The sequence below is a fragment of the Oncorhynchus kisutch genome, unplaced genomic scaffold, assembly GCF_002021735.2.
Source record: "Oncorhynchus kisutch isolate 150728-3 unplaced genomic scaffold, Okis_V2 Okis05a-Okis16b_hom, whole genome shotgun sequence".
Lineage (NCBI taxonomy): Eukaryota > Metazoa > Chordata > Actinopteri > Salmoniformes > Salmonidae > Oncorhynchus > Oncorhynchus kisutch.
In genome coordinates, this window is record NW_022261982.1 from 3,513,124 (window position 1) to 3,526,525 (window position 13,402).

The following is a 13,402-nucleotide window of genomic DNA, read 5'->3' on the forward strand; positions in this document are numbered from 1 at the left end:
TTGCTTTAGAAACAATTTTGCACGCTACTTCACACAAACACAATGATACAGACACACACACACACACATACAGTGGGGCAAAAAAGTATTTAGTCAGCCACCAATTGTGCAAGTTCTCCCACTTAAAAAGATGAGAGAGGCCTGTAATTTTCATCATAGGTACACTTCAACTATGACAGACAAAATGAGAGAAAAAAATCCAGAAAATCACATTGTAGGATTTTTTATGAATTTATTTGCAAATTATGGTGGAAAATAAGTATTTGGTCAATAACAAAAGTTTATCTCAATACTTTGTTATATACCCTTTGTTGGCAATGACAGAGGTCAAACGTTTCTGTAAGTCTTCACAAGGTTTTCACACACTGTTGCTGGTATTTTGGCCCATTCCTCCATGCAGATCTCCTCTAGAGCAGTGATGTTTTGGGGCTGTTGCTGGGCAACACGGACTTTCAACTCCCTCCAAAGATTTTCTATGGGGTTGAGATCTGGAGACTGGCTAGGCCACTCCAGGACCTTGAAATGCTTCTTACGAAGCCACTCCTTCGTTGCCCGGGCGGTGTGTTTGAGATCATTGTCATGCTGAAAGACCCAGCCACGTTTCATCTTCAATGCCCTTGCTGATGGAAGCAAAATCTCACGATATATGGCCCCATTCATTCTTTCCTTTACACGGATCAGTCGTCCTGGTCCTTTGCAGAAAAAAAGCCCCAAAGCATGATGTTTCCACCCCCATGCTTCACAGTAGGTATGGTGTTCTTTGGATGCAACTCAGCATTCTTTGTCCTCCAAACACGACGAGTTGAGTTTTTACCAAAAAGTTATATTTTGGTTTCATCTGACCATATGACATTCTCCCAATCTTCTTCTGGGTCATCCAAATGCTCTCTAGCAAACTTCAGATACTGCTGTTTCCTCTGCTGTTTCCTCTGCTGTTTCCTCTGCTGTTTCCACTGCTGTTTCCTCTGCTGTTTCCTCTGCTGTTTCCTCTGCTGTTTCCTCTGCTGTTTCCTCTGCTGTTCCTCTGCTGTTTCCTCTGCTGTTTCCTCTGCTGTTTCCTCTGCTGTTTCCTCTGCTGTTCCTCTGCTGTTCCTCTGCTGTTTCCTCTGCTGTTTCCGCTGCTGTTTCCTCTGCTGTTTCCTCTGCTGTTTCCTCTGCTGTTTCCTCTGCTGTTCCTCTGCTGTTTCCTCTGCTGTTTCCCTGCTGTTTCCCCTGCTGTTTCCCTGCTGTTCCTCTGCTGTTTCCTCTGCTGTTTCTCTGCTGTTTCCCCTGCTGTTTCCTCTGCTGTTTCCTCTGCTGTTTCCCCTGCTGTTTCCCCTGCTGTTTCCTCTGCTGTTTCCTCTGCTGTTTCCTCTGCTGTTTCTCTGCTGTTTCCCCTGCTGTTTCCTCTGCTGTTTCCTCTGCTGTTTCCTCTGCTGTTTCCTCTGCTGTTTCTCTGCTGTTTCCCCTGCTGTTTCTCTGCTGTTTCCCCTGCTGTTTCCTCTGCTGTTTCCCTGCTGTTTTCCCTGCTGTTTCCTCTGCTGTTTCCCTGCTGTTTCCCCTGCTGTTTCCTCTGCTGTTTCCTCTGCTGTTTACCCTCTACTTTACATTCCATACTGGTCAATGGGACAAATACCCATCCTCACAATGTTTGACCACTGTTGTTGTGATGTTGACCTCTCCACGCCCTCACACAGCCACCCCCAGACTGTATTGTGACTGAAGTCTGCTCTTCATCCCAACAAAGTACCAGAACAATAGTGTATGTGTGTGTATGTGTGTGTGTGCGTGTGTATGTGTGTGTGTGTGTGTGTGCGTGTGTGCGTGCGTGTGTGTGTGTGTGCGTGTGTGTGCGTGCATGTGTGTATTTGTGTGTGTGCGTGCGTGCGTATGTGTGTGTATGTGTGTGTGCGTGTGCGTGCGTGTATGCGTGTGTGTGTGTATATGTGTGTGTATGTGTGTGTGTGTGTGTGTGTGAAAGACAGAGAGAGAGAATGAGCATGTCGGTGCTCCACACTCAGACAGGTTTAATTCCCATCCCCCGTATCCAGTGTCAGAAACCCCACCAACCACAGGAGGCTGCTGAGGGGAGGACGGCTCCTGATAAACCATGTTTTTGATTTGTTCAATACCATTCTATTTATTCTTTCCAGCGATTACTATGAGCCAGTCCTCCCATATTAAGGTGCCACCAACCCATTTCTTTTCACCCCTGACCTCCTGATTCTCTCTCAATCTCCCCCTTTTCCTCACCCTCTCCACAGGCCAAGCCTCGGCTTGTTTTGTCAGAACCTTGTCGTCCGGTTGGCGCTGGCACAGGTCCCGCCACGTTACGAGGGCCAGGCTGTAGCTGGACGGGCCAGCGGGCACTCCACCCACCGATTCTGCTGACTGAGCCCGTCCCACCATGAGATAATGCCATTCCACAGAGATCCGCACTAAAGCCCCTCTTTTCTGCCCCACAGGTATATAAAGAGGGGGCGGCTGCAGAGAAGAGGACACGCACCACTTGGGACCCCTACTCCTCTCTACTACTACTGCTACTACTACCTCTAGTCCACCCTCACGCCTCTCTCTCTCTACTCCTAACAGAACACAGGCACTAGCGAGCCGAGCTAAAGCAGAGCAGCAGGAAACCGTCTGTATTGAGTTTGGGCCCGTCGAGCTAAAACCTAACCTACGCTAGTATGGATATTGCCATCCAGCACCCCTGGTTCAGACGTGCCATGGGCTCCATGTATCCCGCTCGTCTCTTTGACCAGTTTTTCGGGGAGGGCATGTTCGACTATGACCTGTTCCCCTACGCTGCCTCCACCATCAGCCCCTACTACAGACAGTCGCTGTTCCGCAACTTCCTGGACTCCACCAACTCTGGCATGTCTGAGGTAACAACTAACCTGTTCAACCTGACTGATTGATCACTGTGCTCAGCATTGGAAGTGTTCCGTCTGGTTTACCAGGCTAAGCTGCTCCGTCCTCTGGGGAAGAATAGGATCCACTAAGACCTATTCATTCACCATCATTCTAAATCTGTAGTCCCTTTAGTTTAGTTCAAACTACCCAAATGTATGGTTTGCATGTTTCTTGTTGTCTATCTTTATGGATAGAAAGCAGACTTGGTTGTCAGTGTTTGATGGGGAAAGATGTAATACTTCATAGACAGAAGATGTTGTCCTAGCTAACAGAGAGAGCTTGTGTGTCCTTGGGGGAATCAAATCATCCCCAGGTCGTTGCTGTAAATGAGAATGTGGTCTCAGTCAACAGACCTGGTAAAATAAGGGTAAAATTAATCAATTGAAACCGAGTTATTAGGGCCATGATGCATTGGTTACATCCTCTACAGTGTCATTGGTTGAACAGTATGCTGTTTTCCTATAAAAAAGACGATTCGCAAAATGGACTGAGATTGGACAGATTTGACTCGTACTGTAATTGGCCCTAATGTAGCGCTAGCCAGATCTGTTATTGAATGGCTATGACAGCAGTAGCGCTAGCCAGATCTGTTATTGAATGGCTATGACAGCAGTAGCGCTAGCCAGATCTGTTATTGAATGGCTATGACAGCAGTAGCGCTAGCCATATCTGTTATTGAATGGCTATGATAGCAGTAGCGCTAGCCATATCTGTTATTGAATGGCTATGATAGCAGTAGCGCTAGCCAGATCTGTTATTGAATGGCTATGACAGCAGTAGCGCTAGCCATATCTGTTATTGAATGGCTATGACAGCAGTAGCACTAGCCAGATCTGTTATTGAATGGCTACGACAGCAGTAGCGCTAGCCATATCTGTTATTGAATGGCTATGACAGTAGTAGCACTAGCCAGATCTGTTATTGAATGGCTATGACAGTAGTAGCGCTAGCCAGATCTGTTATTGAATGGCTATGACAGTAGTAGCGCTAGCCAGATCTGTTATTGAATGGCTATGACAGCAGTAGCACTAGCCAGATCTGTTATTGAATGGCTACGACAGCAGTAGCGCTAGCCATATCTGTTATTGAATGGCTATGACAGTAGTAGCACTAGCCAGATCTGTTATTGAATGGCTATGACAGTAGTAGCGCTAGCCAGATCTGTTATTGAATGGCTATGACAGCAGTAGCGCTAGCCATATCTGTTATTGAATGGCTATGACAGTAGTAGCGCTAGCCATATCTGTTATTGAATGGCTATGACAGTAGTAGCGCTAGCCATATCTGTTATTGAATGGCTATGACAGCAGTAGCGCTAGCCATATCTGTTATTGAATGGCTATGACAGCAGTAGCGCTAGCCAGATCTGTTATTGAATGGCTATGACAGCAGTAGCGCTAGCCAGATCTGTTATTGAATGGCTATGACAGCAGTAGCGCTAGCCATATCTGTTATTGAATGGCTACGACAGCAGTAGCACTAGCCAGATATGTTATTGAATGGCTACGACATCCTGCTATCCTATACAGCTGTAGTAGATGTTGCTGATTGTCATAAGAGAGTACAGAGAACAGAGATGTCACATACCAATACTACTGGAGCTGTAAACAACGATAAGAAGTGCATGTTGCAGTTTGCAAGACTATTGCAAGTATGTTGAAAATGAGCGGCCAATGGAATGCACTAATGTTGAGGGATTCTCAGCAGGGAAGAGCTCAGAGACTGCTGCAGTGTTATCTAGTCTAAACCAAGTCTAAACCATGCTCTGTCCTGCCCATAATATACTGACTCATTCCATTACTAGCTCAAACTGCATTTCAACTTGGGTTATATGCCAGGATATCAGAATTTCGATGTCCAAACAACATCTAGTGTTTTGGTGACTAGTGACACACATTTTGTTTTGCAGCATCTATACTCACTTCAGAAATCAAATCAAATCAAATCAAATTTATTTATATAGCCCTTCGTACATCAGCTGATATCTCAAAGTGCTGTACAGAAACCCAGCCTAAAACCCCAAACAGCAAGCAATGCAGGTGTAGAAGCACGGTGGCTAGGAAAAACTCCCTAGAAAGGCCAATACCTAGGAAGAAACCTAGAGAGGAACCAGGCTATGTGGGGTGGCCAGTCCTCTTCTGGCTGTGCCGGGTGGAGATTATAACAGAACATGGCCAAGATGTTCAAATGTTCATAAATGACCAGCATGGTCGAATAATAATAAGGCAGAGCAGTTGAAACTAGAGCAGCAGCACAGTCAGGTGGAAGTTGAAACTGGAGCAGCAGCATGGCCAGGTGGACTGGGGACAGCAAGGAGTCATCATGTCAGGTAGTCCTGGGGCATGGTCCTAGGGCTCAGGTCCTCCGAGAGAGAGAAAGAAAGAGAGAAGGAGAGAATTAGAGAACGCACACTTAGATTCACACAGGACACCGAATAAATGGATCCTCTTCTTCATACCTCTCTGAGATATGACTCCATGACAACATATAGAACTGAACTGATATGGGGAAAATACATGAGCATCACTGTGGTTACCAGGTTCCCGCCACCCGTGACCTTTGACCCCTTTCCCTCTATCTCTCCAGGTCAGGTCCGACAGGGACAAGTTCTCAGTCTTCATGGATGTGAAGCACTTCTCTCCTGATGAACTCAACGTAAAAGTGACTGATGACTATGTGGAGATCCAGGGAAAGCATGGAGAGAGACAGGTGAGACCTCCCACCATCGGTGACCCCTGGTTGGATGGGTTAAGATTCCATCCCATCTAAGCAGCACACACCCTAATCTCTCTGGACGGACAGGCTGAGCTAGCTCATAACTACCACTGTGACTTGTGGTAGTACACCCACTCCTGAGTTCAAACACAATCCCTCTACTATGGCTTGGAACACCAACGCCTGGTTTCTCACATGTGCACATATATATCAGTGGGGGCTGCTGACGGGAGGACGGATCATAATAATGGCTGGAACGAAACGAATAGAATGGAATCAACACCTGGAAACCATGTGTTTGATGTATTTGATACCATTCCACTGATTCCACTCCTGTCATTACCACAAACCCATCCTCCCCAATTACCAACCTCCTGTGACATACTGTCTATACTGTACATGTATAGTGTGAGTGCCTGCACGCCTGTCACATGGAAACACCCTGTGGCAGTAGTTGAAGCAACAAGCGCACCAGATACTGTCATCACTGTGCTTTCCAGGTCAGTGCATTCATCCTTAGGCAGGTTGCTCCTTCCAACTACCTAGACAGAGCCACTGCTACAACAACCAGCATTAACCAGCCACGTCCTCAAAGAGATGCTAACAAGATGTGTTATTAGATTCAACATTTTGAGTCAGAGGAGAATTTCTCAACCTAATTAATGTGTGCCGAGCACACCCACCCACCCACCCACACACCCACCCACACACACACACCCACCCACCCACCCACCCACCCACCCACCCACCCACCCACCCACCCACCCACCCACCCACCCACCCACCCACAGCCTTGTTTTGTTTACTCTGGGAATTGGTCGGCTTACGCGCATTACCCCTCATACGAATTCAATTCAACCCTTTTCTAGGCCCATGTTCAGCCAGGATGAAGTCCAACAACCAAGCAGTTACGTGTCCTCAGATGAACCTATACACACGGACACACTTTTCTGGGAAAAACATCTCCAATGATAGGGATTCCTACATAAACAATGGGACACATTGTTTGGGGTCATTTCATTTTCTGGGGCCACACGGTGACACAGAACCAATGTGATGTATGTTTTAGTCATAGAGGTGAACGTGACCCACAATGTTCTGAGTTTTCCTTTGTAAGAGTTAACAGTCATTAAATTAGATTACAATATGCTACTTATCTCTCTCTTTTCTCTCTTTCTTCTCTCTCTCTCTCTCTCTCTTTTCTCTCTCTTCTCTCTCTGTCTCTCCCTCTCTCTTCTCTCTCTGTCTCTCTCTCTCCCTCTCTCTTCTCTCTCTCTCTCTCCCTCTCTCTTCTCTCTCTCTCTCTCCCTCTCTCTTCTCTCTCGTCATTTATTTTCATTCTGGATGTTAGTGGCCTCCAGGGACAGGCTGAGTGGGGGAGCCGTTGTAACTAAGGAACGTTTTGCTTTCTCTTACGTCCTTTCTGCGTCATTCCCAGCAGCCGCACATGTTTTTTTCTTAGAGTGCTGAATTCATATGTTTAGGCCTGTATCTGCCAGTGTGAAGGGATAATGATTTTAAAAGCACCATAAAAAACATTCAGCATTTTCCATCTAAAGTGTTGAACGTGGACCCTACATCGTTACTCTCATCCTCATTTGTCTCTCTCTTGTCTCCAGGACGACCACGGTTACATCTCACGTGAGTTCCACCGCCGCTACCGCCTCCCCTCCAGCGTGGACCAATCGGCTATCTCCTGCACACTGTCCACCGACGGCCTCCTGACCCTTTGTGGCCCAAAGGTCAGCGGTGGCGGTGGCGACCTCGGCCGTGGCGACCGCAGCATCCCCGTCACCCGCGACGACAAGACTAACGCCTCCCCCTCCTCTTAAGAAGACGTGGGTGGCACTGGGGATGCGGGGGTGTCGAAGGGCGGAAGGGGGCATGCAGGGGGGGGCTTCTCTTCCAAATAAAACAGCCGTGTGGCTGGGGCAGGGTGCGGGGGGCTGAACAACACATTCCTTTACCCCCAAAGTCTCCCCACCCCCTCGCCCCTCCCCTCACCACCCTACCCCAATCCCTCTCTCCCTGACTCCACACTTAGAAGATATCAGTGTATTTCTAGTCTAATATTTTCTCATTTTTTAGACTATGCTAGACTATTATGGCAGTGTTAATATTCTGCCTCTGATTATGACTCATGACCCATGAGGATGGATAAAGAGAGGGATGGTTGGGGCTTGGGGGGGACAACAAAACAAAAGGATTTAAGAGAGGGTCACATGACTTAACCCTGGCTTTCTACTTCTTGTGTAAACAAACAACAAATCGGTCACCCCAGGGGTACCGTGGGTAATATTTCACCCAGTGAGGAAGCTGCCGTCTTTCTCCTGGCTGTACTGAAGGGCTTTACTGAGCAACTCTTTCTAAGAGAAAGAGAGGGAGGGAGGGAGGATAGGGGGGAGTTAGGGTTAAGTACGTACCATTGTCTGGTCCTATAGGACTGCTGTAGTACTGAAAAGGGCTTCCATCATTGGGCTTATACCACCACCTGGCTTTTTTCCATTCCTGTGTCGTGACTTTTTCCAAACCATTCTCTCTTGTCCTTTGAGTATTTCCTGTCCTGTAGCGTTAGCCCTGTTCAGCTGATATCTGCTCACTACCTGAGAAGTAGAAACAATAAAACTGTAATATTAACCAAGAAGCAACCCCTTGTCTGTACCTTCTCTGTTTCATCAAGTATTCATTGGATGTGAACGTATCCGTTGCGCAGGTCAACCGCAAAGCTACTGAGCAAAACTAGACCACATATTTATTGTAATAGAGGTGAGAGTGTTTACTCTCTAAGAGCTGTGATTAATCTTATCCTCTTCTTAATCAGTCAACTAAATAAGTATGAAATAAGTGGCACGAGAGCAAAAGAGTAAGACAGAGAGAGAGTGAGACAGAGAGACTGAGACAGAGAGAATGAGACAGAGAGAGACTGAGACAGAGAGAGAGAGAGAGAATGAGACAGAGAGACAATGTGAGGGAGAGACTGGGAAAGAGAGAGACTGGGACAGAGAGAATGAGACAGAGAGAGACTGGGACAGAGAATGAGACAGAGAGAGAATGTGAGAAAGAGACTGGGACAGAGAGAGACTGGGACAGAAAAACGAAGACAGTGAGAAAGAGAGACAGAGATAAAGATAAGTGAGTGAGAGGAAAAGAAATAGCAGAGCCAGGGTCAGTAGTGCCAGTGGTGTAAAGTACTACTTAAGTCGTTTTTTGGGGGTATCTGTACTCTACTTCACTATTTATATTTTACAACTTCTACTTTACTACATTCCTAAATAAAATGATGTACTGACTGTTAGAACTGTTAAGGCTCCATGGATTGATGAGAAATTTAAAAACTGTATGGTTGAAAGAGATGGGGGCAAAAGGAGTGGCTAATAAGTCTGGCTGCACATCTGACTGGCTGACTTACTGCACATCTGACTGGCTGACTTACTGCACATCTGACTGGCTGACTTACTGCACATCTGACTGGCTGACTTACTGCAAATTGAGAAATGATGTGAATAAACTCAATAAAAAGAAGAAACTGTATTATGAAGCCAAGATCAATGATATAAAGAATCTACTGAGGAAGGTAGCTGACTCTAAACCACTCCTATCTGTCATATCTTTAATCTGAGCCTAGAGGAAAGTCTTTGTCCTCAGGCCTGGAGGGAAACCAAAGTCATTCCGCTACCCAAGAGTGGTGAAGCAGTTTTACTGGTTCTAACAGCAGACCTATCAGCTGTCTGCCAACTCTTAGCAAACGGTTGGAAAGAATTGTGTTTGACCAAATACAATGCTATTTCTCTGTAAACAAATGAACAGTCTTAAATTGATAATAAGAAGATTGTGGGAGCTGTAATGTTAGATGGCAGTGCAGCCTTTGATATTATTGACCATAATCTGTTTTCAACCTCTGCCGTATTGTGGATTCAGAGCTATCTATCTAATAGAAGTCAAAGGATTTTCTTTAATGGAAGCTTCTCTAATGTCAAACATGTAAAGTGTGGTGTACCGCAGGGCAGCTCTCTAGGCCCTCTACTCTTTTCTATTTTTACCAATGACCTGCCACTGGCATTAAGCAAAGCATGTGTGTCGATGTATGCTGATGACTCAACCATATATGCATCAGCAACCACAGCTAATGAAGTCACTGAAACCCTTAACAAAGAGTTGCAGTCTATTTTGGAATGGGTGGCCAGTAATTAACTGGTCCTGCACATCTCTAAAACTAAGAGCATTGTATTTGGTACAAATCATTCCCTAAATTCTAGACCTCCGCTGAATCTGGTAATGAATGGTGGGGCTGTTGAACATGTTGAGGAGATTAAATTACTTGCCGTTACTTTAGATTGTAAACTGTCATGGTCAAAATATAGATTCAATGGTTGTAAAGATGGGGAGGTGTCTGTCCGTAATAAAGAGAGGCTCTGCTTTTTTGACACCACACTCCACAAAGCAAGTTCTGCAGGCTCTAGTTTTATCTTATCTTGATTATTGTCCAGTCATATGATCAAGTGCTGCAAGGAAAGACCTAGTTAAACTGCATCTGGCCCAGAACAGAGCGACATGTCTTACTCTTCATTGTAATCAGAGGGTTGATGTAAATATAATATATAAATGCATGCCAGTCTCTCTTGGCTAAGATTTGAGGAGAGACTGACTGCATCACTTCTTCTTTTTAGAAGAAACATTGTGTTGAAAATCCCAAATTATTTGCATTGTCAATTTACACACAGCTCTGACACACACTTACCCCACCAGACATGCCACCAGGGGTCTTTTCACAGTTCCCAAATCCAGAACAAACTCAACAAAATGTACAATATTATATAGAATCATTATTGCATGGAACTTCCTTCCATCTCATATTGCTCAAATAAACAGCAAACCTGGTTTCAAAAAACAGGTAAAGCAACACCTCACGGCACAACACCTCTCCCCTATTGGAGCTAGATAGTTTGTGTGTATGTATTGGTATGTAGGCTACGTGTGCCTTTAAAAAAACAATTTTATATCATTCTGTTCGTGTCTATTAATGTTCTATATATTGTCATGTTTCATGTTTTGTGTGGACCCCAGGAAGAGTAGCTGCTGCTTTTGCAACAGATAATGGGGATCCTAATAAAATACCAAATACCAAAAGAAAGTGACAGGAAACAGACAGGAAACACCACATATTCGTTTAACCATTAAATAACCAAATAAATGACAATAGGAAAGGGGGATACCTAGTCAGTTATACAACTGAATGCATTCAACTGAAATGTGTCTTCCGCATTTAACCCAACCCCTCTGAATCAGAGAGGTGCGAGGGCCTTAATCAACATCCACGTCATCGCGCCCGGGGAACAGTGGCTTAATTGCCTTGCTCAGGGGCAGAATGACTAATTTTCACTTTGTCAGCTCGGGGATTTGATCCAGCAACCAAGGCAGTATGATAGATTTTTATCTTGTCAGGTCAGCTCGGGGATTCGATCCAGCAACCTTTCGGTTACTGGCCCAACGCTCCTGCCCACCAGCCTACCTGCATTAGGTCATTAGGGCTAGGCGTTAGGCTCTGCTTCTTCAGGGGAGCTCTCTGCCAGAGCAAGGCTCAATCATTACAATAATAACAAACTACAGGCAGTGAGGGAGGCAATACCAACCCCCTGACTGGAACCAAAGCAGAGCCAGACAGGTGGAGGTGGGCTGGTGGTGGTGGGCCAGCTGAAAACAGACAACCAAAGCAGAGCCAGACAGGTGGAGGTGGGCTGGTGGTGGTGGTGGGCCAGCTGAAAACAGACAACCAAAGCAGAGCCAGACAGGTGGAGGTGGGCTAGTGGTGGTGGGCCAGCTGAAAACAGACAACCAAAGCAGAGCCAGACAGGTGGAGGTGGGCTGGTGGTGGTGGGCCAGCTAAAAACAGACAACCAAAGCAGAGCCAGACAGGTGGAGGTGGGCTGGTGGTGGTGGGCCAGCTGAAAACAGACAACCAAAGCAGAGCCAGACAGGTGGAGGTGGGCTGGTGGTGGTGGTGGGCCAGCTGAAAACAGACAACCAAAGCAGAGCCAGACAGGTGGAGGTGGGCTGGTGGTGGTGGGCCAGCTGAAAACAGACAACCAAAGCAGAGCCAGACAGGTGGAGGTGGGCTAGTGGTGGTGGGCCAGCTGAAAACAGACAACCAAAGCAGAGCCAGACAGGTGGAGGTGGGCTAGTGGTGGTGGGCCAGCTGAAAACAGACAACCAAAGCAGAGCCAGACAGGTGGAGGTGGGCTGGTGGTGGTGGGCCAGCTGAAAACAGACAACCAAAGCAGAGCCAGACAGGTGGAGGTGGGCTGGTGGTGGTGGTGGGCCAGCTGAAAACAGACAACCAAAGCAGAGCCAGACAGGTGGAGGTGGGCTGGTGGTGGTGGGCCAGCTGAAAACAGACAACCAAAGCAGAGCCAGACAGGTGGAGGTGGGCTGGTGGTGGTGGACCAGCTGAAAACAGACAACCAGAAGCATAGCCAGACAGGTGGAGGTGGGCTGGTGGTGGTGGGCCAGCTGAAAACAGACAACCAGAAGCATAGCCAGACAGGTGGAGGTGGGCTGGTGGTGGTGGGCCAGCTGAAAACAGACAACCAAAGCAGAGCCAGACAGGTGGAGGTGGGCTAGTGGTGGTGGGCCAGCTGAAAACAGACAACCAAAGCAGAGCCAGACAGGTGGAGGTGGGCTGGTGGTGGTGGGCCAGCTGAAAACAGACAACCAAAGCAGAGCCAGACAGGTGGAGGTGGGCTGGTGGTGGTGGGCCAGCTGAAAACAGACAACCATAGCAGAGCCAGACAGGTGGAGGTGGGCTGGTGGTGGTGGGCCAGCTGAAAACAGACAACCATAGCAGAGCCAGACAGGTGGAGGTGGGCTGGTGGTGGTGGGCCAGCTGAAAACAGACAACCAAAGCAGAGCCAGACAGGTGGAGGTGGACTGGTGGTGGTGGGCCAGCTGAAAACAGACAACCATAGCAGAGCCAGACAGGTGGAGGTGGGCTGGTGGTGGTGGGCCAGCTGAAAACAGACAACCAAAGCAGAGCCAGACAGGTGGAGGTGGGCTGGTGGTGGTGGGCCAGCTGAAAACAGACAACCATAGCAGAGCCAGACAGGTGGAGGTGGGCTGGTGGTGGTGGGCCAGCTGAAAACAGACAACCAGAGCAGAGCCAGACAGGTGGAGGTGGGCTGGTGGTGGTGGTGGGCCAGCTGAAAACAGACAACCAAAGCAGAGCCAGACAGGTGGAGGTGGGCTGGTGGTGGTGGGCCAGCTGAAAACAGACAACCAAAGCAGAGCCAGACAGGTGGAGGTGGGCTGGTGGTGGTGGACCAGCTGAAAACAGACAACCAGAAGCATAGCCAGACAGGTGGAGGTGGGCTGGTGGTGGTGGGCCAGCTGAAAACAGACAACCAGAAGCATAGCCAGACAGGTGGAGGTGGGCTGGTGGTGGTGGGCCAGCTGAAAACAGACAACCAAAGCAGAGCCAGACAGGTGGAGGTGGGCTAGTGGTGGTGGGCCAGCTGAAAACAGACAACCAAAGCAGAGCCAGACAGGTGGAGGTGGGCTGGTGGTGGTGGGCCAGCTGAAAACAGACAACCAAAGCAGAGCCAGACAGGTGGAGGTGGGCTGGTGGTGGTGGGCCAGCTGAAAACAGACAACCATAGCAGAGCCAGACAGGTGGAGGTGGGCTGGTGGTGGTGGGCCAGCTGAAAACAGACAACCATAGCAGAGCCAGACAGGTGGAGGTGGGCTGGTGGTGGTGGTGGGCCAGCTGAAAACAGACAACCATAGCAGAGCCAGACAGGTGGAG

At 47.8% G+C, this 13,402-nt stretch overlaps 1 protein-coding gene across 1 annotated transcript; it reads left to right on the plus strand.

Annotated features, from left to right (window-relative positions):
• The first annotated feature begins 2,463 nt into the window (after positions 1 to 2,463).
• Positions 2,464 to 8,255, plus strand: LOC109890507 (alpha-crystallin A chain). The gene is made up of 3 exons (XM_020482434.2): positions 2,464 to 2,864; positions 5,479 to 5,601; positions 7,227 to 8,255. Exons 1-3 carry the CDS (start codon positions 2,667 to 2,669, stop codon positions 7,437 to 7,439), a joined length of 534 nt encoding a protein of 177 aa, XP_020338023.1. The 5' UTR covers positions 2,464 to 2,666; the 3' UTR covers positions 7,440 to 8,255.
• Positions 8,256 to 13,402: the final 5,147 nt, after the last annotated feature.

Coding starts and splice junctions, on each gene's coding strand:
- LOC109890507 (XM_020482434.2), top strand. CDS start 2,667: ATGGATATTGCCATCCAGCACCCCTGGTTCAGACGTGCCATGGGCTCC. Junction 2,865..5,478: donor CCAACTCTGGCATGTCTGAG/GTAACAACTAAC, acceptor CTATCTCTCCAG/GTCAGGTCCGACAGGGACAA. Junction 5,602..7,226: donor GAAAGCATGGAGAGAGACAG/GTGAGACCTCCC, acceptor TCTTGTCTCCAG/GACGACCACGGTTACATCTC.